Here is a 22026-nt window from a genome sequence, read left to right on the forward strand (position 1 = left end):
TTGCCAACAAAGGTCCGTCTAGTCAAGGCTATGGTTTCTCCAGTGGTCATGTATGGATGTGAGAGTTGGACTGTGAAGAGAGCTGAGCGCCAAAGAATTGATGCTTTTGAACTGTGATGTTGGAGAAGACTCTATGGAGAGTCCTTTGGTCTGCAAGGAGATCCAACCAGTCCATTCTAAAGGAGATCAATCCTGGGTGTTCATTGGCAGGACTGATGCTAAAGCTGAAGCTCCAATACTTTGGCCACCTCATGTGAAGAGCTGCCTCACTGGAAAACACTGAAGCCGGGAGGGACTGGGGGCAGGAGGAGAAGTGGACGACAGAGAATGAGATGGCTGGATGGCATCACCGACTCGATGGACATGAGTTTGAGTGAACTCCGGGAGTTGGTGACGGATAGGGAGGCCTGGTGTGCTGTGATTCATGGGGTTGCAAAGAGTCAGACACGACTGAGCGACTGAACTGAACTGAAGGATCACAAGCTATGAATGGATCCTCATCAAACATTATTTCATGCAAGTGAAATATTTTCACTAATCAGCAGTCAATGAAAATACTGATAGTTCCCACACCAATTTAGAACTGAGCATCCAAGGAAGCCAACAGCATTTTGATACTTTGCTCATTTACTTTTCTAACCCAACTTTTGACAATATAGGAAAAATATAAAGCACTGTCAGAGCAAAGTAACAGGGCACACAATTCCACTATACTTGCAGTATTACCAGCACAGCAGATGCAGAGCGAACAAGGATACCACATTCTCTTCATATCCTCATTGTGCTGAGCAACAACTCTTAAAATCAAAATTTTTATGAACTGATTTTTATAAACTAAATTTTCTAAGCAAACAATTATAGATGCTTTGCTTCTCCTCCCAAAATCAAAGCTACAACATGGCACCAAGACCCCTCTCCCCTAAAGCATTGTTTTAGTCGGGTGATATAGGAATAAATGCACAGGAAATTCTTAGCTAATTCCTAAAACCTTTGCCAGGGTTTAAAATGTAAGTACAGCAAAATTCCACAGAAAACAAACAACATGGGGTTTCTTCATTAGGACAACTACACACAAAGGTTAAATAATTTGACTATACACCCTTAATGAAATTTTATAGCTAAAAGAAACTGTGCTGCTGCTGCTCAGTTGCGTCCAACTGTGCGACCTTATGGACTGTAGCCCGCCAGGCTCCTCAGTCCATGGGATTCTCCAAGCAAGAATACTGGAGTGGACTGCCATTTCCTCCTCCAGGGTATCTTTTCAACCCAGGGATCAAACCTGCATCTCTTGTGTCTCCTGCATTGGCAGGAGGATTCTTTACTATCAGCACCACCTGGTAAGTCCAAAAGAAACTGTAGAGAATATCTAATTTAATCTCTTTATTTTGTATTTAAGACAGGTCAATTTTGCCATTGTCAATAGCAAAAACTCCTATTACACATTATATTTTTAAATTTATTTCACTGAGGTATAACTGACATACAACACTGCATTAGTTTCAGGTATACAACATAATTCATTATTTGTATGTTGTTGTTTAGTTGCTGTAAGTCATGTCCGACTTTTTTGACCTCCTCTGTCCATGAGATTTTCCAGGCAAGAATACTGGAGTGGGTTGCCATTTCCTCCTCCAGGGGATCTTCCCGACCCAGGGATTGAAACCAAGTCTCCTGCATTGACAGGTGGATTATTAACCACTGAGCCACCAGGAAAGCCCCAGTATTGGTATACACTGCAAAAAGATCACCACAGTAAGTCTAGTTAATACTCATTATCAAACACAGTTAAAAGCTTTTTTTTTCTTCCTGTGATGAGAACTTTTAAGATCTACTCTCTCAACAGCTTTTAACTCTGCAATACTTAAAACTGTTAACTATGGGCTTCCCCAGTGGTTCGGTGGTAAAGAATCTGCCTGCCAATACAGGAGATGCAAAAGATGAGGGTTCATTCAATCCCTGGGTGCGGAAGATCCCCCGGAGGAGGGCATGGCAACCCCCTGCAGTATTCTTGCCTGGAGAATCCCATAGACAGAGGAGCCTGGTGGGCTGCAGTCCATGGAGTTTCTGTTGTTTTTCTTTTTTTGTTTTTATTTTTCCTTTTTTTTGTTTCTTTTTTGTTGTTGTTGTTTTTCTTTTTTTGTTTTTATTTTTCCTTTTTAATTTTTTTTCTTTTATTTATTTTTTTTTTAGTCCATGGAGTTTCAAAGAGTGAGACAGAACTGAGAGAGCATGCACACGCTGTTAACTACTGTCGCCATGCTGTACATTACATCCTCTTGTATATTTTTAAATTAGCATTTTTCTCAGAGTCTAGAAATATGATTGACAAGCCCATATCAACAGGAATTTATGACCAAAGAATGAACATGAAACTGAAAAATCTGTTCACTCCATCTGTATGGTAGAATAGGTCACTCATCTGCACTCCCCAGAGGAAGGAAAATCAAACCAGAGATCAAAGATTAGAAATCCCAAATACTGCAGTATTAAACCAAAATGATCTTACACTCTCTCCAATAAATTCTGGACTTGGGTTAGAAATAAAAAGCAGCAATCTGAGCAGTCATGATAACTGATGACAGATTCTAAATCTCAGGTTTAGAATTTATCCTGACATTTTGAAAAGTACTTTTTGTTTCCTCTAAGAACAAAAGATGAGAGAAAAGGAATTAAGTTTTTTAATGTACGTTATAGATATTCACTTATTTAATTCTTATATCCATCCTGTAGAAATGAGATTACATCCATATTGCAAACAAGGAAATTTAAGGCTGAAAAAGTTAAGCAATTTGCCTTGATAGCACAAACGATTTATTATTAAGTCAGGATTTGAATCCAATTATCTTGTTAGAAAAATTCATAATCTCTCTACTACAACATGCACCCTCCATATTAATGGAGCAAATCACGTCAAGTCCTGAGATATTTTAATGACATCGATAGAAAATCTCTTAACAGCATCAACTGATGATAATCTAAAGCAATACAGGGGACTTGCATGGCAGTCCAGTGGTTAAGACTTCACTTCCAGTAATGCAGGGGATGAGGGTTCCATCCCTCTTCAGGGAGTTAAGATCCCACATGCCTCGCAGTCAAAAAACCAAAATGTAAAACAAAAACAATATTGTAAACAATTCAATAAAGACTTGTAACATGGTCCACATTTAAAAAAAAAAAGAAAAAAACTTTAAAAAGCAATATAAACTGAAAAGGTTCATTACTGGAAGCTCTAACAATTTACTTATAGGAAATAGCCACACACAACCATGAGAAGTACTTTTAGAGAAGGAAGCCTGAACATACACATTAAAATGTTTTCAATGTATCCAAAACCTCAAATAGAAGATACTTACTTTGAAAAGAAACAAATATTACTTTGAAAAGAAACAAAAATAATGAAGTTTATGCGGTGAATTTTATGGATGCACTAGTTTTCCTGACCAGGTGGCGCTAGTGGTAAAGAACCCACCTGCAATGTAGGAGACACAAGGGAAGTGGGTTCGATCCCTGTGTCGGTAAGATCCCCTGGAGGAGAAAATGGCAACCCACTCCAGTATTATTTCCTGGAGAATCCCACGGACAGAGGAGCCTGGCGGGTTACGGTCCATAAGATCGCAGAGTCTGAAGCGCCTCAGCACGCACACAGCTCTCCTAACAGTTCCCTAACGGTAAGGAGGCCTGGGCTGGTTTTGTCAGAGTTGGCTGAGGAAGTGGGAAATCATGTACTCAACTATTCCCCTCCTCACCAAGGGAAAAGATACTGGGGAAGAAGAAACAAACAAGAAATAAACGCCGCATGTAAAGTAGCCAAAACTAGCCCTCGACCATAGTTTCCACACAACTAAAGGATTTCTGGAAAATCCATTACCGATAACGAACTAATTATAAACACCATTCACCAAACGGCATAAAGATTACAACTGAACAGAAAGTGAGGAAGCAAGTATATAACCGGTTGCGTTTCCTAGAACAAACTGTACATACCAGACATGCTCGTCTACCGTAAACGTAACCTCCTAAAAACCCACTTACAATCATACACACTCTGTAAGATGTAACAGTCCTTAGAACCTTTAAGTATTACACAACTTCTCGGATCAGCATCAAAAAGCCTAACAACTACTTCGGGCAGGACCTATTACTTTTAATATCGTGTTGGAGATGAGAAATTCAAAGCAAAAAGTAGATTAAAGGACCCGTCCAAGATGGCAACTTAGAACCTGATGCTAATCACAATCTAACTAACGCTAAACTACTTCCACAGCTCAGTAGTTTCCACAATACATGCACACGGTTCCCTGTAAACTCAAAAGCAATTTACTAATCTTAGGTGGCTTCCGAGTCTATGGAAGTTCTCTTTCCAGAAGATGCGGAAGATCGGGAGTCCTGGGTAATGAGCCCTCCAAATATACTTCCTCTTACGTGAGGTAAAACCACGTGTAGAGCGTAGCGTTAACCTTGGCGATGCATCACCGCAAAGGGGAACTGCACTTCCCACCCCGCGACCCTTCACTATTGGTCCTCCCCTCACAACTGATGGCCCTAAAGATTATTTATTCCCCGGAGGACGTGAGGGAAACGGGGGGAAGCCGGAAGCGTGTGAGATCCAAAACCAAAGAGCCGAGGAAAGGGAGGCAGACACTTAAGCTCAGGGAAGCGATTCCCGCCTCACCTAGGCTCTGCCCGGCGGCCTGAAGAGCGCAACAAGCTGAATTACCCCGGCGCGTTTTCCGGATTTAAGATCTCAATCTAAATCCCTGATTTCACTCCATTGCTAAGCTCGGGCCAAAATACTCACGCCACCCGCCCTGGGCCCCCCAGTCTCGAGCCGAATGCAGGCTGGGGACTAAGAGGCGACACCAGGCCTCTCAACCTGCGCACCACGGTCCCTCTGCGCCCCGGCCTACCGTCGCGACCAGAACACGGGCCCCGACCCCAATCTCCTCCCGCTAGCCAGAAGCATCTATAGTTCCCAGACGACAGTGATAGAGCCACTGATTTAAGAAGTCCTCTAAGAAATTACCTTTGAACTGGCCTTCTGAGAACCGCCTGGCGTTTTGTCCGCCATCTTGAGCTTTGCCCCTCCTTCGGCGGCGGCAGCAGCACGGGCGAGTCGAGCACCGAAAGGCTGGATCACAGCGGAGCCCGCCAGAGGCGCCTGCAAGGCTGAATAGTCGACTGCCGACTTGAGGAATTCAAGGAGAGTGGCGCCACGTGACTTCCGGTGTTGAGCATTTCCTGGGCCCGCCCACTGAGTATTTGGGGGCGTCTCCATAACGGGTTTTGTTATTGGGCTGGAGGATTTCGTGAATCTTTTTGTACCGGCTTTCGGGGCCGGTTGTTACTTCACTGTTTTCACAGCCCCAACCCTAGATAGGTGCTGGGCGGGGAAGGAAAGACTTCTTAAAGAAGAAATGAATGGTCAGCTGGGGAGGAGCTCACCAGAAAATAAACTCAGAAAATAAATCTGGAGCCGACTGGGAGGTGGAGGGAGTGGGGTGGGGTTTTGTCCGGCTCTCCTGGGATGAAGATGGTATCCGTGTACCTCTGGCGCTCACACCCTGCTGGGGGAAGGCAAACTTTCAGTCTGTTCAAGTTACTTTTAAAGAGAGTGGTGTCCGGAAGCGGAGGAGGGGAGCCTTTGACCCAACCTGAGACTCCGACAGTGGAGTTTTCGGATAGACTGTTCGGGTCAAAACCGGAACTTGCAGAGAGAGGGTTGAATGAAAGGAAAATTATAAATAGACGGTGTTCTAAATGTAGCATCATGTAAGTTGTCATTTTAAAAGTTACATTTTACGGTTTAATCTTGTTTTCGTTTCTAATCACAAATGGAAGGGAGCACCTAAGTTCTTAATAGAATCTGTAGACCAAGAAGGAAAGCTTACTTGAGAAGGTAATTCCTGAGCCAAAACACGCAAGGAAAACCGAAGGGACAGTCCAGGCAGAGGGAGTCGTGGAAATAAAAGTCTGGTGGCATGGATCAGGACAGCCCTGTTGTGCAGTCACGTTTTACTAGACCTGGTTTGGGGAATGGACGCGGTTGGAGAAGTGGATGGGAGCAAGTGAGCCCTGAGGTAACCAGTGTGCTTCAGTTAAGTTCAGTCGCTCAGTCGTGTCCGACTCTTTGCAACCCCATGAATCACAGCACGCCAGGCCTCCTTGTCCATCACCAACTCCCAGAGTTCACTCAAACTTCTGTCCATCGAGTCGGTGATGCCATCCAGCCATCTCATTCTCTGTCGTCCCCGTCTCCCACCCCCAATCCTTCCTAGCATCAGACTGTTTTCCAGTGAGTCAACTCGTCGCATGAGGTAGCCAAAGTATTGGAGTTTCAGCTTTAGCATCAGTCCTTCCAATGAACACCCAGGATTGATCTCTAGAATGGACTGGTTGGATCTCCTTGCAGTCCAAGGGACTCTCAAGAGTCTTCTCCAGCACCACAGTTCAAAAGCATCAATTCTTCAGCGATCAGCTCTCTTCACAGTCCAACTCTCACATCCATACATGACCACGGGAAAAACCATAGCCTTGACTAGACGGACCTTGGTTGGCAAAGTAATGTCTCTGCTTTTTAATATGCTGTCTAGGTTGGTCATAATTTTCCTTCCAAGGAGTAAGTGTCTTTTAATTTCATGGCTTCAGTCAGCATCCACAGTGATTCTGGAGCCCCAAAAAATAAAGTCTGACACTGTTTCCACTGTTTCCTCATCTATTTCCCATGAAGTGATGGGACCAGATGACATGATCTTCATTTTCTGAATGTTGAGCTTCAAGCCAACCTTTTCACTCTCCTCTTTCACTTTCATCAAGAGGCTTTTTAGTTCCTCTTCACTTTCTGCCATAAGGGTGGTGTCATCTGCTTATCTGAGGTTATTGATATTTCTCCTGGCAATCTTGATTCCAGCTTGTGCTTGTTCCAGCCCAGCGTTCCTCATGATGTACTCTGCATATACGTTAAATAAGCAGGGTGACAATATACAACCTTGACGTACTCCTTTTCCTATTTGGAACCAGTCTGTTGTTCCATGTCCAGTTCTAACTGTTGCTTCCTAATCTGCATACAGGTTTCTCAAGAGGCAGATCAGGTGGTCTGGGATTCCCATCTCTTTCAGAATGTTCCACAGTTTATTGTGATCCACACAGTCAAAGGCTTTGGCATAGTCAATGAAGCAGAAATAGATGTTTTTCTGGAACTCTCTTGCTTTCTCCATGATCCGGCGGATGTTGGCAATTTGATCTCTGGTGCCTCTGCCTTTTCTAAAACCTGTTTAAACATCTGGAAGTTCACGGTTCACATATTGCTGAAGCCTGGCTTGGAGAATTTTGAGCATGACTTTACCAGCGTGTGAGATGAGTGCAATTGTGCGGTGCTTAGGGAGTTCGAATTCTCTTCCAAGGACGAAGAGCATCCTTCAACAGAGTTAAGTAGGGCTGTGATGTGGTCAGATTTTTTTTTAAGTTATAAAATATTGTTCTGAGCACTTGGGGAAGGGAGGTAGAAGGGTTCATGACTTCCTGAATTCATTTATTCAAAATATTTTTGAGCCCCCTTGTGGCTCAGATGGTAAAGAATCTGCCTGCAATGTAGGCGACCCAGGTTGGATCCCTGGGTCAGGAAGATCCCCTGGAGAAGGGAATGGCAACCCGCTCCAGTATTCTTGCCTGGAGAATTCCATGGACAGAGGATCCTGGCAGGCTACAGTCCATGGGGTCGCAGAGTCGGACACGACTGAGCAGCTCACACACACTCACTTACTTATTGTGTGTAAAACCTGCACGAAGTGTTCAGAGGCTTACACAGATGACTAAAACATTATCTTCATATCATTTAAGATTTAATGAGAAATAGAGGGGAGAAGGGAACAGCAAACTGACACTGTAGAATTCAACTGATGCTGCAAGGAAGGATGACTAGCTTTGGGAGCTCTAAAAGAATTAATTCTGAAGGTGGGGATAGGGTAAAGAGATGGAGGTTTCAGAGAGAAGGAAGCATTTAAACCAACTCTAAATAAGGAGAATTTTGTTTGTTGGATGGTGTTGGGGGACAGGGAGGGGAGGTTGGAGTGGTGGTGATCTGACACATGGAAAGGTTAACAGTCCTGTGTGCCAGGCACTGAGGAATCAGCAAGCTAGGTAGGGCTCCTATTCTGTGTAACCGGGTGGGGGTAGAACAAATAGTAAACAAATAAGCAAGAAAGAAAAGAAATGGTCAGAAAGTAACAAGTGCGAAGAAATATCTTTTTTGTAAGTTTGGCCATCATGGATTATCTTTATATATATAAATTTTATTTATCTTTTTTTTTGGCTGTGCTGGGTGTTCCTTGCTGCAGGGGCTTTTCTCTAGTTCCCGTGCTCAGGTTTCTCATTGCAGTGGCTTCTGTTGCAAAACATAGGCTCTAGGGCAGTCAGGCTTCAGTAGCTGTGGCACCTGGGCTGAGTAGTTGCGGTTCCTGCGCTCTCAAGCACAGGCTCAGTAGTTGTGGGTGGGATCTTCCCAGATCAGGGAGCTAAATGGTGTCTCCTCCATTGGCAGGCACACTTCACCACTGAGCCACCAGGGAAGCTCCATTGCAAAATACTGAAGTAGAATGGTGGTTTGCAACCTCCAGTCCTACTGAATTTAATTTCAAGCCCAGATATTTTTAATTCTAGACCTCTCACCCTCACCCCACCCTCATTCTGGCCTCTAATTGAAGGTTGAATTGAAGATTAATCAGTTTTTTAATACTCTTATGGGAGATATGCTTTCTCTAGGAAGACTTAACAGACTTCCCTCCCCCACCAAGCCTAAGTAAGAGACTCTGCTTCTGTTTCCATGGGAACCTGTTTCCCACTCAAGATACTCATCGTCTTAGATCTTAATTGTCTGTTTACAATCTAGGATTAGAAAGTGAAATCATCAGCTGAGATGAAGGGAGAAGTCTGGGCTTCTCCCTGCCTAGTCATGTTCTGGCAATACTTAAGGCCGACTTTGTTGCTATAAAGTAAATATATACATGCTTTTCATTTAAATCCCTGAAGTCCTATTTCACATTAAAATCACCCTTATTAAATGTTGGGGCTTCCCTGGTGGCTCAGCTGGTAAAGAATCCTCCTGCAATTCAGGAGACCTGGGTTCGATCCCTGGGTTGGGAAGATCCCCTGGAGAAGGGAACAGCTACCCACTCCAATATTCTGGCCTGGAGAATTCCATGGATTGTATAGTCCATGGGGTCACAAAGAGTCGGGAACGACTGAGCGACTTTCACTTCACTTACTTTATTAAATGTTTACTCCTAAAGACTTAAAAATAAAGGAAGATAGACTTCTCTCTCTTTCTCATACAGTAAAGCCCCAAAGGAAGTCAAACATGTGACCTGACTAGAAATTAAACATAAACCTTCATTAAGACCTAATTAAGTACACTCTTAAAAACGCAAAAGCATGATTAACAACAGAGTTTTCCTTCATACATATAAGTCTTGAAATTATGGCCCCTTTACTCAAACCGCAAATAAAGGAGGATGAGATCAGTTCAGTTCAGTTCAGTTGCTCAGTCGTGTCCGACTAAATACAAACAGATGTTTATAGAACCTGAAATTGTTAATTAGATTCACAGTTATTACCAAGTGACTACACATAAATAGTAAGAAAATTATACAATTTGTTGCAATTAGTATTTTCCCAGCCATACTGAAACCACGCTATTCTTGCTGACGTGTAGGCTCTCTACTCTTACACCTGTTTTTAAGGGTTCTCCCTGCAGCTACATTTGACAGAGATTACAAAGTAGTGCCAGATGCAGTTCACAGAGGTGTTTTATTTGGCTCAAGCAGGAAGGGTTTTTTCTTTGAATTCTGAGCATGTTTTAATTAGGAGACTTGACTCTTTTCTACTCAAGATTTCCAGTTTTTCTTGAAAAACAGGTAGGTCTGAGAACCATCCAGTGGGAGGGAGCCACATGGGACTCTGGGGTCACTAGGCCTTCACCACACTCGGTGGACAAATACCCCACGCAGGCCTGCTTGTAGGCCTATGCATTTTCTAACTTCTCATATACAGTAGTAAGTCTCAGCAGAGGTGATAATCAAAACATTTAGCAGAGCTCTCCTTGGTTCAGTGGTAAAAAATCTGCCTGCCAATACAGGAGACATGGGTTCCATCTGTGGTCCAGAAAGATCACACATGCCCTGTGAGCCACAGCTAAACCCGTGAGCCACAACTAAATAGCCTGTGCTCTGGAACCCAAGAGCCGCAACTACTGAAGCCTGCAGGCCGTAGAACCTGTCCTCTGCAACAGGAGAAGCCCCTAAAATGAGAAACCCGCACATGACAACTAGAGGAAAGCCTGAGCATCAATGAAGACCCTGCACAGTCAAAAATAAATATTTTTTTAAATTATAAAAAATAAAATCAATTAAAACACACAAAACAATTCAAAGAAAGTGGACATACAGAAAACAGGAGGAAAAAAAGAAAATATACTGTGGTTAACACTCAGGAAGAGGGGAAAAAAAAAACAGTCCCCCAGCACTGAGGTGAACTGGCTTACCCATTAGACAAAGAAGGCTCAGTGCTTAGGGCCAGTATATTTTTAAGGGCCTCCCCAAATGTTTTGGGCTTCCCTGGTGGCTCAGTTGGTAAAGAATCTGCCTGCAATGCAGGAGACCTGGGTTTGATCCCTGAGTTGGGACGATCTCATGGAGAAGGGAACGGCTACCCACTCAAGTCAGTATGCTGGCCTGGAGAATTCCATGGATTGTATAGTCCATGGGGTTGCAAAGAATCGGACACGACTGAGCAACTTTCATACACACAAAAGTTTTAATTTCTTTTAAACCAAGAGAGAGAAAAAGGTTAATTGGAGAGGCTGAAACAAAAGCATTTCACAATATACACAGTGAAAGACAGAGGCCTTACCAGGGCTTCCCCTGATGGCTCAGTGGTAAAAAATATGCCTACCAATATAGGAGACTTGGGTTCAATCCTTAGTCCAGGAAAATTCCTCATGCTGAAGAGCAGCTAAGCCCGAGGGACAGAACTATTCAGCTGGTGATCTAAAGTCCAAGCGAGGCAACTACTGAAGCCCCCGTGCTCCACAACAAGAAAAGCCACCACAATGAGAAGCCTGCGCACCACAACTAGAGAAGCCCCCACAGTCCTCGACTAGAGAAAAGCACACTCAGAAGCAAAGACCCAGCACAGCCCTAAATAAATAATTTAATTAAAATTATTTTTTTAAATGACTGTCCCAAAGCTAACATCTTCTCTGCTGTGCCAGTGGACTGCTCCTATTTGGTGGCACTTTTGATGAAAGTGAAAGAGGAGAGTGGAAAAGTTGGCTTAAAGCTCAACATTCAGAAAACAAAGATCATGGCATCTGGTCCCATCACTTCATGGGAAATAGATGGGGAAACAGTGGAAACAGTGTCAGACTTTATTTTTTTGGGGCTCCAAAATCACTGTGGATGTTGATTGCAGCCATGAAATTAAAAGACGCTTACTCCTTGGAAGGAAAGTTATGACCAACCTAGACAGCATATTAAAAAGCAGAGACATTACTTTGCCAACAAAGGTCCATCTGGTCAAGGCTATGGTTTTTCCCGTGGTCATGTATAGATATGAGAGTTGGACTGTGAAGAGAGCTGAGCGCCAAAGAATTGATGCTTTTGAACTGTGGTGTTGGAGAAGACTCTTGAGAGTCCCTTGGACTGCAAGGAGATCCAGCCAGTCCATTCTAAAGGAGATCAATCCTGGGTGTTCTTTGGAAGGACTGATGCTGAAGCTGAAACTCCAATACTTTGGCCACCTCATGCGACGGGTTGACTCGCTGGAAAAGACTCTGATGCTGGGAGGGATTGGGGGTGGGAGGAGAAGGGGATGACAGAGAATGAAATGGCTGGATGGCATCACCGACTCGATGGACATGAGTTTGAGTGAACTCTGGGAGTTGGTGATGGACAGGGAGGCCTGGCATGCTGCGATTCATGGGTTTGCAAAGAGTTGGACACAACTGAGTGACTGAACTGAACTGAGAATTTTTAAGCAGCAACTAATTTAAAAAAATTTTTAATTTTCTTTCTGCTCTTTAGGCCTGAGGATATAGGCTGGTGGAAGGACAATCCTATCCTTGTGTTCATTTGGCAGTTGTTGAATTTCTAGCATCTGCCAGGATCTGCAGAAAAAAGATAAGGAGGGAGGAAGGGAGAGCTAAAAATCCGACTTAGCTTTTCTTCTGAGAGAGCCTAGCCACTTCTAGGAGTAGTCAGATAACAGTCTCCAAAGAAGGTATGGTCTGTTTGAAATGGAAGATTCTTTGAGATTAACCTGATTGCCTGCCCCCGCCCCTTCCCCCTCCCACCACCCCACCCATCCCACAAGGCTAGCCTGACAAGATTTCAGTGACAAGAACAGCTTCTTCCTTTCTCCACTCCTGTACCAAAAGAAATGTACTTATTGATGCTATACTTTGGCCACCTCATGCAACAAGTTGACTCACCGGAAAAGACTCTGATGTTGGGAAAGGTTGGGGGCGGGAGGAGAAGGGGACGATGGAGAATGAGATGGCTGGATGGCATCACTGACTCTGTGGACATGAGTTTGAGTGAACTCCGGGAGTTGGTGATGGACAGGCCTGGCGTGCTGTGATTCATGGGGTCGCGGAGAGTCGGACACGACTGAGCGACTGAACTGAACTGAACTGATGCTATCTAAAATTCCTTTGACAATAGTGATTAGCAGTGGAATTTTTTAAAAACAAACATCTCTTTTTAGCATTTTATTTTATTTTTTAACTTTCTTGGCTGTGCTATGCAGCAGGTAGGATCTTAGTTCCCCAAAGTGTGAAAGTGAAAGTCGCTCAGTTGTGTTTGACTCTTTGCTACCCCACAATCCATGGAATTTTCCAGGCCAGAATACTGGAGTGGGTAGCCTTTCCCTTCTCCAGGGGATCTTCCCAACCCAAGGATCAAACCCAGGTCTCCCACATTGCAGGCAGATTCTTTACCAGCTGAGCCACAAGGGAAGCCCTTAGTTCCCCAACCAGGGGTCAAATCCGCATCCCTTGCATTGGAAGCTCGAAGATTCAACCATTGGACCACCAAGGGATGTTCCTAGAAGTGGAATTTTTTTAAACTACAATGCCCAAGATGTAGAGAGGTAAGAGGTATATAAAAATGGTGTCCAAAAAACATATAACCCAAGAATAGGCTGGTGACATGTTGAAGATCATAAAATGGTTAATTTAGCTATGATCCTGAGAAGATTACACTTACTGTGTAGCAATTATTGTTTCAATGAGATAGTAAAACCTAGGATAGTCCAGAGGAGTATTATGGAAATGGGTATTCCTGAGTCTGTGTGTGTGTGTGTGTTTGTGTGTGTGTGTGTGTGTGTGTATGAGACAAAAGAGGACTGAAGGTGCTTAGGGGCAAGTCAGACAAGAAGCAAAGGGCAACATCTCTTAAGGAGAACTCCCCATATCCTGGCAGTCCAAAGGTGAGTTTGGCTTGGCCCACCAGGTAATATAAAGGCTAGGTGGAGAATGAAGTTATGGAGACAAAAATAAAACAAGACTATTTCTCTGATCAATTTCATCTAGTTGCCAATAAGAGAAACCCAGCTGCTGTGATCTTAAGCACATAAGACTATTTTCACAGTGCTATCATGGTCAGTCTTTTTCTTAAGGAACATGGCCTACCTTTCTTCTTTTTCAAGTTTTGTTCTGTTTCCTTCATATTGACTTTTCACATTTCTTGTCACCCTAATTCTTAGTATTTTTAAATTTTTTTCTGTTGTTACTGCAAATAGGATGTTTTTCCATTATTTATTCATGTCCTAGGTAATTTTATATATTGATTACTATGCGTGAATGTTGTACCCACCACTTTTCTAGATTCCTTTATTATTTGTATAGTTTTTCACTTTTTCTTTGGGGCTTTCATCTCATTTGCAAATAACTGTAAGTTTATCTCCTCTTGTCCTACTTTCCCCCCATCTTTTGTTTTTCTCTTGTGTAATGACATTAGCCAGTGAATCCAGAATAACGTTAAGTAAGAGTGGTACTAGTGGATATCCCTGAATTGTTCCTGACTTTAATGAGAATGCTTTTAGCGTTCTTCTGAAGATGAGGCTGACTTTGGGATTGTAAGTTGAATTATTAATTATATAGTAAATTTTTAGTCAACCATGGAACTGAAAATGCAGAATTTTAAATTCTCGTGGAAGACTTGGGGACCTTGAGGATATGCCAAAGGTCAGGCAACCTTATTACAGAAACACTGTTACAGCCTTGTGTTAAAAACACCAGGACACCTCCATGACTTGGGAAAATAAGTGAACAGAGTAGAAATGTCCTGCTCTGTGCACCAGGGAGAATGGGCAAAAGGGTGGGCAGATTACAGGGAAGACAAAAATCTATATCAACTTCCTGATACTGCTGGAAGTTACCTCAAAGTTAGCAGCTTATAGCAACACGAACGTATTATCTTCTACTTCTGAGTTCAGAAGACTAAAATGTGGCAGGAGGCCAGGAGGCCTGTGTTCACTTTTGAGATGCTAGAGAAGAATCCATTTCCTTGCATTTTCCAGTCTTTAGAGTTCACCTACATTCCCTGGCTTGTGGCCTCCTCTCCACCTTCAAAGCCAATAGCATAGCAACCTCTCTCCTCTCTGACGTCTGTTTCCATCTTTACAGTCTTCTCTCCAACTCTGCCACCTCCCTCCTACAAGGATCCTCGTGATTACATTGGGCCCACCCCAACAATCTCCCATCTCAAAAGCCTTAATCACATCCACAACAGATCCACAGTTTCTGAGAATTATGATGTGGACATCTTCAGAGGGCTATTATTCAGTCTACCACAGAATCTAAAATGAACTTTCTGCATTTGTATTTTGTTCCTGGCTCGCAGGCACAGCTTTGATCCCACCAGAAAACTGACATGGCCCCAATAAATACAGTCTTCCTGAAGCAGTTGAGTTCTGAAATTGTTACTGGGGAATTAAATGGGCTGAAGGTGTGCTTCCAGTGAAATAGGATGGAACAGATCTCTGTTGTCAAAGGACTTACAGGGCTAAAGGAGAAAGATGTGTCACAACAAGTATAATAAGTGAAGAGTCTGAAGTTTTAGTCTAATTTGTTCACTAATCTGCATCTGCCATGCCTAGAACAGAGTAAGCACATGCAGTCATTCAATGACTATTTGCTGATGAAAAAAATCCACAGCAGAGGTGGTTTTTTAGGAACATATAAGCTTGGTACTGCATAAAAGGAGTCAGGGACGACCTCATCAAAGAATCTACAGAACTTTCAGGGTATCCGTCCTACTCTTAAAAGGTCACCTCTGGGGCTAACTCCTAGGAGTTACTAGAGGCCCTCAGAGAGAAGGATGGAGACCTTAGCACAGTGTTGTCTCATTTTAAGAAAATGCAAATTTTGCTAGTTTTAAGCAGACCGAAAAGTCTCCCATCCTGTGCAGATTTTGAAATAATACAAATATCCTCTTCCTCAATCTAAAAAATTCTTCTTGAGAATTGTGTAATTTCAGGAGTTTCCTGGTGGTCTAGTGGTTAAGATTCAGAACTTTCACTGCAGAGGCCTGGGTTCAATCCCTGGTCGGAGAACTGAGATTCCTGTGAGCCACACAGAATACTCCCCTCTCCAACTCCTCAAAAAAGAATTGTGTAATTCCTACAGACAGACTCAATGGACAGCAACCATCATTTAATATTGTGCCACGTGGTGGCGCTGCTGCAGCTAGTAAATAAAAACATCCACTATCCTTCCTTAGGAAGATCACCTGGAGGAGGAAATGGCAACCCACTCCAGTGTTCTTGCCTGGAGAATACCATGGAGAGAGGAGCCTGGTGGGCTACAGTCTACAGGGGGGCAAAGAATCGGTCACGACTGAGTGTACACACACACACATACACACTCACACTATTCTTCATAGCTGTTCTGTGAACATACGTGGAACTTCTCTGAGTGGTCTTGATGCTGAATTAAAAATCCTCCTAACATCCCGTCACTGTCAACCAAGCTTTCATTGAACAATTGTACTAGCTTCGGGGCTGAAAAAAGAAATGTGCTAACAAAATGTAGAAGGGGAAGTTAAACGGGACAAAACCATGGTATTCTGTGATATTCATCGAGGAGGGAGGAGCTTACAAAATCTAAGAGAGAACAAAAATATATTAGAAATGACATTAGAGATAATATCTTTTCAGTCCGACTTGTCCTGCTTCTCAAGGAGGGCAGGAATGGGGCTGAATCCTAGCCCCTATTACTGTGCCTGGCACCTATAGGCAAACAATGAACATTTATTGAATAAGTGAACATGGAAGATGGTACCTCATGCTCCCAAATATATATCCTCTTGCCCTACACAGAGACTAACAAAAAGTTGCTGACACCAAATTCCAAAATCTCAGCTGAGAGTTTCTTAATATTCCAACTCAAGTTAGCTGCTCAGTCTTGATCTAAGCAGCTTCATCCAGGGAAACAGAGCCACATGATACACATGGCTCCCAGAGGCTTACGATGGGATGAATGAAGTCTTCAGGTCGAGGGTGGGAGCAGAGAGCCAAAACTAACTGCAGAGTATATGAATAATTGATCTTAGACATATACACAATTATTTTTCTCAGATGTTTGGAGATGCAACAGTGATTGATAGGATACAGTTTGATTTATTGTGGAAAAATACACATAACATGCAATTTGCCATTTTAACATTTGTACATTTTCAGTGTACAGTTTAGTGGCACTACATACAATCACATTGTTGTGCAAACTCACACCACCATCCATCTCCAGAATTTCTTCATCTTCCCAAACAGAAACTATGCCCATTCAACACGAACTTCCCACCTCTCCTCCCCCCAGCCCCAGAAAGCTACCATTCTATTTTCTGTGTCTATAAATTTTTTTAATTAGTTATTTATTTTTGGTTGCACTGGGTCTTTGTTGCCTTGCACGGGCTTTCTTTAATTGTGAAGAGCCGGGGCTGCTTTCTAGCTTCAGTGGGCTTCTCATTGCAGTGGCCTCTCTTGTTGCAGAGCCCAGCTCTACACTCTAGGGTGTGTAGACTCAGTAGTTAGGGTGCATAGGCTTAGTTGCTCACAGAACGTGGAATCTTCCCAGACCAGGGACCAAACCTGTGTCACCTGCATTGGTAGGCAAATTCTTATCCACTGTAGCACCAGGGAAGTCTTGTCTCTCTAAATCTGACTACTCTAAATATCTCGTACAGGTAAAGTCATACGGTATTGGTCCCTTCCTGACTGGCTTATTTCACTTAGCATATCTTCTGTGCTATAGCTATGATGTAGCATGTGTCAGAATTTCCTTCCTTTTTAAGGCTGAATAATAGTCCATTGTATGTCTATAGCACAATTTATCTGTTCATCCATAGATAAACACATGGGTTACTTCCAGCTTTTGGCTATTGTGAATCATGCTGCTACAAACACTGTCAGAGCATTCTTGAGTTCAAAAAAGCTCTTTGTCAGTACCCCTACTCTCAATCAATGGTCTTAAAAGTGCACCTACCATCAAGTGGGGATCAGCAGAAAGACTGGCAGTGTGGGTGCCCTCGTGTTTGACATCTTTTTGAATCTTAGGAGTGTGTTCAGAGGAAAGGAATCAGTGTGGCGGCACATCTGGATATCAACTCCTGGGAAGAAGGAATGAATAAAATCATTGGCCTGGAGCAGAGCAAACTGAAGGAAGCTATGGGAGTCATTTACAAGGAGCAAAGACTTTTTCCCTATTGCTCCCTAAGACAGATTAAGAGGCACCAGAGCATCAGATTTCTGATTTCAACTCAATATATGAAATACTTTTTAACCCTAGAGCTGTTTACTAATGGAATAATCTACCTTAATAGAATAATTATTCCCCTGTGAAAACACAGAGAGAAGTTGACTGTAGAAGGGATTCCAGAACTTGGAAGGGAATTGGAGGAGAGCTGTATCTGGGTTCTAAGACTTCTTGACCCCAACAGTCCCTGTCTTTCTAGTGCTTGAAACATCCATAGAAAAGGCCAAAATGGCCAGAAAGTATAATGTTTCCAAAGTAAATAATTATTCAGTATAAACTTGACTTGATATTCCTGAGTGCCATGTCCTCAAATGAGGCTGAAATCTAAGAACTGCTGAGTGACCCACACAAATATCAGGGAAGTGTTATCTAAGATTGTAGTGACAAGACCCAGAAATGATCAGCAGGCACTCTGGGGCCTAAACTCAAGAATCCTTAATCTTGTTTGCGTATTATGTTAGGAAAATACTCTAGTAATCCAAATCAAATTATACAGTGTTCCACTGTTCAGTTCAGTTCAGTCGCTCAGTCGTGTCCGAATCTCCGCGACCCCATGAATCACAGCACGCCAGGCCTCCCTGTCCATCACCAACTCCCGGAGTTCACTCAAACTCATGTCCACAGAGTCGGTGATGCCATCCAGCCATCTCATTCTCTGTTGTCCCCTTCTCCTCCTGCCCCCAACCTTTTCCAGCATCAGAGTCTTTTCCAGTGAGTCAACTCGTCGCATGAGGTGGCCAAAGTATTGCAGTTTCAGCTTTAGCATCAGTAAAAATTGATGACTCCAATTTGTTTCTCTTATTAGACTTTGGTTTTTAGTTTTTCTCCTACGATTTCCCTTTTGTTCATTAAAACTTGTGAACAATGCCTTAAGACGCTGTGGAGAAGTAGACAATTCTTCTGCTTTGGGGTTGGGACGGCCATTTGGCCATAGTTATCAAAATGTGAAGGGAACATACTCTTTGACCCAGCAATTCCACTTGCAGGAATGAATTTCCCTCCATAAGAGAAATCACTGCAGTAAAGAATATGTGCAGGGCATCCCTGGTGGTTCTAGTGGTTAAGAATCTGCTTTGCAGTGCACGGGAAATGCTTGTTTGATCTTTGGTCCCTTTGATCCTTGGTCCTGGAAGATCCCACATGCCTTGGAGCAGCTAAGCCCATGCTCCACAATAGGAGAAGTCACCGCAATGAGAAGCCCACGCTCCCCAGGTAGAAAGTGGCTGCTGGTCGCCACAGCTGGAGCAAGCTAGCATTCAACAGTGAAGACTCAGTGCAGCCAAAAATAAATAAATAATTGTTTAAAAATTTTAAAAAGAATCTGTGCAGCAAAACATTAAAAATGCCCTGCCTGTCCATCAACAAGGGGCTGTTTCATGAGGGACGACACAAGCTATATCAAGGGTAGAAGATCTTTATGTACTGACCTGGAAATTGCTCCAAGATACACTGTTGTCTGACAAAAGCAAGGTAGTAAACTTTGTGCTTTAAAAATAAAGCGTCAAGGGACTTCCTTGGTGGTTCAGTGATTAAGACTCAGTGCTTCGGCAGCAGTGGGTATGGGTTTGATCACTGGTTGGGGAACTGAGGATCCCACATGAATCCAGGCATGGCCAAAAAAAAAAAAAAAAAAGCTCAAAAAAAGGACATCTGTAGACAGAAATACACACATGTGCCAGGCAGCTTCTACGATGATCCTCAGTGCTCTCCAACCCTTGGTGACCATGCCCTGTGTAATCCCCACCCCTTGAGTGTGGGTTCAACCTAGTGTCTTTTTTCTAATGAACAGAATATAACAAGGGTGCTGCTGCTGCTAAATCACTTCTGTTGTGTCCGACTCTGTGTGACCCCACAGACGGAAGCCCACCAGGCTCCCCAGTCCCTGGGATTCTCCAGGCAAGAACACTGGAGTGGGTTGCCATTTCCTTCTCCAATGTGTGAAAGTGAAAAGTGAAAGTGAAAAGTGAAAGTGAAGTCGCTCAATCGTGTCCGACCCTTAGTGACCCCACGGACTGCAGCCTACCAGGCTCCTCCATCCATGGGATTTTCTAGGCAAGAGTACTGGAGTGGCTTGCCATTGCCTTCTCCGATAACAAGGGTGAGAGAATGTCAATTCTGAGATTTGGTTATAATAAAAAAACTTTGGTTTCCTTCTTGTCCTTCTTGAGTTTTCTAGCTCTTGTCACCTACTTGCTTGGATGAAGTCAGCTGCCAAGCTCTGAGGAGCCCAGTGGAGAGGCCCATGGAGTAAGCTGAGGAGGCCTCAAGCAAACATCCAGTGAAGAAAGGAGGCCATCAGCCTAACAGCCTGGGAGGAACTAAATCCTGCCAGCAAGGCCTTGAGGGAACTTGACAGCAGATAGTCCCGAGTGGAGCTATGAGGTGACTGCATTCTCAGCTGACAGCTTGATGACATCTTTGTAACAGACCCTGAGCCTGGAGGGCCTGACTAGGCCACTGGGCCTCCTGATCACAGGAAATATGTGATAATAAATGTTTGTTGCTTTAAGCCACTAAGTTTTGGGGTAACTTGTTACACAGCAGTAGATAGCTAATACCAAATGCATGTTTGTTTATGCATGTATTTCTTTTTAAAAACTAAATAAAAGTATCTATTTTATTTTTGTTTGATTTTTTAAATTTATTTTTAATTGGAAGATAATTGTTTTATATTGTGTTGGTTTCTGCCATACATCAACATGAGTCAGTCATAGGCATACATATGTTCCCTCCCTCCTGAACCTCCCTCCCACCTCCCGCCCTATCCCAACCTTCTAGGTTTTCACAGAGTACTGATTTGAGCTCCCTGCAACATACAGCAAATTTCCACTGGCTATCTAATTTTACATATGGTAATGTATATTTTTTAGACCCTGGCCACTGTGCTTGCCACAAGGGAAAGAAATTTAAGATTCTAGGGTGGGAGGAAACTTACTTTTTTAATATAGACTCTTGTTTTATCTCAGTCTATTGTTTATTCAACAAACAAAGAGGCAAACGATAACATGTTTAATAGTCTCCAATGAACAATCACTCCAAAGGCCCATTTCTAAAATTCTCAAATGAAGTTTTATTTTCTGTATCTATATAAGTTAGCTAACTCACTCAAAAAGAAGCTTTTTCATACTTCAACTGGAGCATGTATTATCACTTCACACACAGAGAAAAGGAGACCCTTTCCTTTACCTCTTTGGGAGAAAAGGAAAATGCCTTCTTCTCAGCCCCATTCTCTGTGGCCTGATAACTCTGTGCTCTGGCCACACCAAAGGGTCCAGCTCCCCCAGGGGCCCTGTTTCCATCTCTGTCTCTTAACTCACACCTCCTCTCAACTTGGAATTCTGCTCCTCCAACCCGCCCTCCCCACTCCCAGCTGATTCTTATTCCCAACTCTAGGCTCTTCCTCTGACACCTCAGCCCACTCCCGCCCCAACCCCCCTTAGCAATTCTGTTCCTGGATATGCATCCCAGATACGTGGGTCTCTCCCTCCTTTGAGCTAGCCCTGTGCTTTAAACTTAGTCCCAGACAGGTCTGCACCCACCATCACGTCATTTTTCTGTGATCCCTATTAGACAGTAAGCTCCTTGCAGATAAGAGAGGATAGGATAGAAGGCAGACATATGGGACTATGGTATGACACACCCTGTTCACTCCCCCAATCCCTATCTGGAGCAGAGGCAGCAGATGTGGGCGCCCATACAGGGGTCACATTCTTGACTTAAAGTCACAACAGATAATTGAGTAGTTATACTTACATTACCTTAGGAAGCACGTAAGGTAAGATACCTTTACAGTCTAAAAATATATACAGTCAGACCATAAAGAAGACTGAGCACCGAAAAATTGATGCTTTTGAATTGTGGTGCTGGAGAAGACTCTTGGGAGTCCCATCGACTGCAAGGAGATCAAACCAGTCAATCCTAAAGAAAAATCAGCCCTAAACATTCTTTGGAAGGACTGATACTGAAGCTGAAGCTCCAATACTTTGGTCACTGATGCGAAGGGCTGACTCACTGTAAAAGATCCTGATGCTGGGAAAGATTGAAGGCAAAAGGAGAAGGGGAGCAGCAGAGGATGAGATGGTTAGCTAGCATCACCAACTCAGTGGACACGAATCTGAGCAAACTCCTGGAGATAGTGAAGGACAAGGAAACCTGGTGTGCTGCAGTCCTTGGGGTCTCAAAGAGTTGGACACAACTTAGCAACTGAACAACAACACAGGATA

General features: G+C 43.3%; 1 protein-coding gene across 4 annotated transcripts in view; it reads right to left on the reverse strand.

Annotated features, from left to right (window-relative positions):
* The window catches only part of U2SURP (U2 snRNP associated SURP domain containing), a 54780-nt gene extending 49643 nt beyond the window's left edge, over positions 1-5137 (reverse strand). For all 4 annotated transcript variants that reach the window (XM_055412292.2, XM_055412284.2, XM_055412276.2 and 1 more), the window contains exon 1: positions 5024-5137. In XM_055412292.2, coding sequence (XP_055268267.1) covers positions 5024-5068 — 45 coding nt within the window. In that variant the 5' untranslated portion in view covers positions 5069-5137. The remainder of the gene's footprint in view (positions 1-5023) is intronic.
* Positions 5138-22026: the final 16889 nt, after the last annotated feature.

Source organism: Moschus berezovskii, chromosome 1 (genome assembly GCF_049115385.1).
Source record: "Moschus berezovskii isolate FMDL1 chromosome 1, NW_MosBer_1.0, whole genome shotgun sequence".
Classification (NCBI taxonomy): domain Eukaryota; kingdom Metazoa; phylum Chordata; class Mammalia; order Artiodactyla; family Moschidae; genus Moschus; species Moschus berezovskii.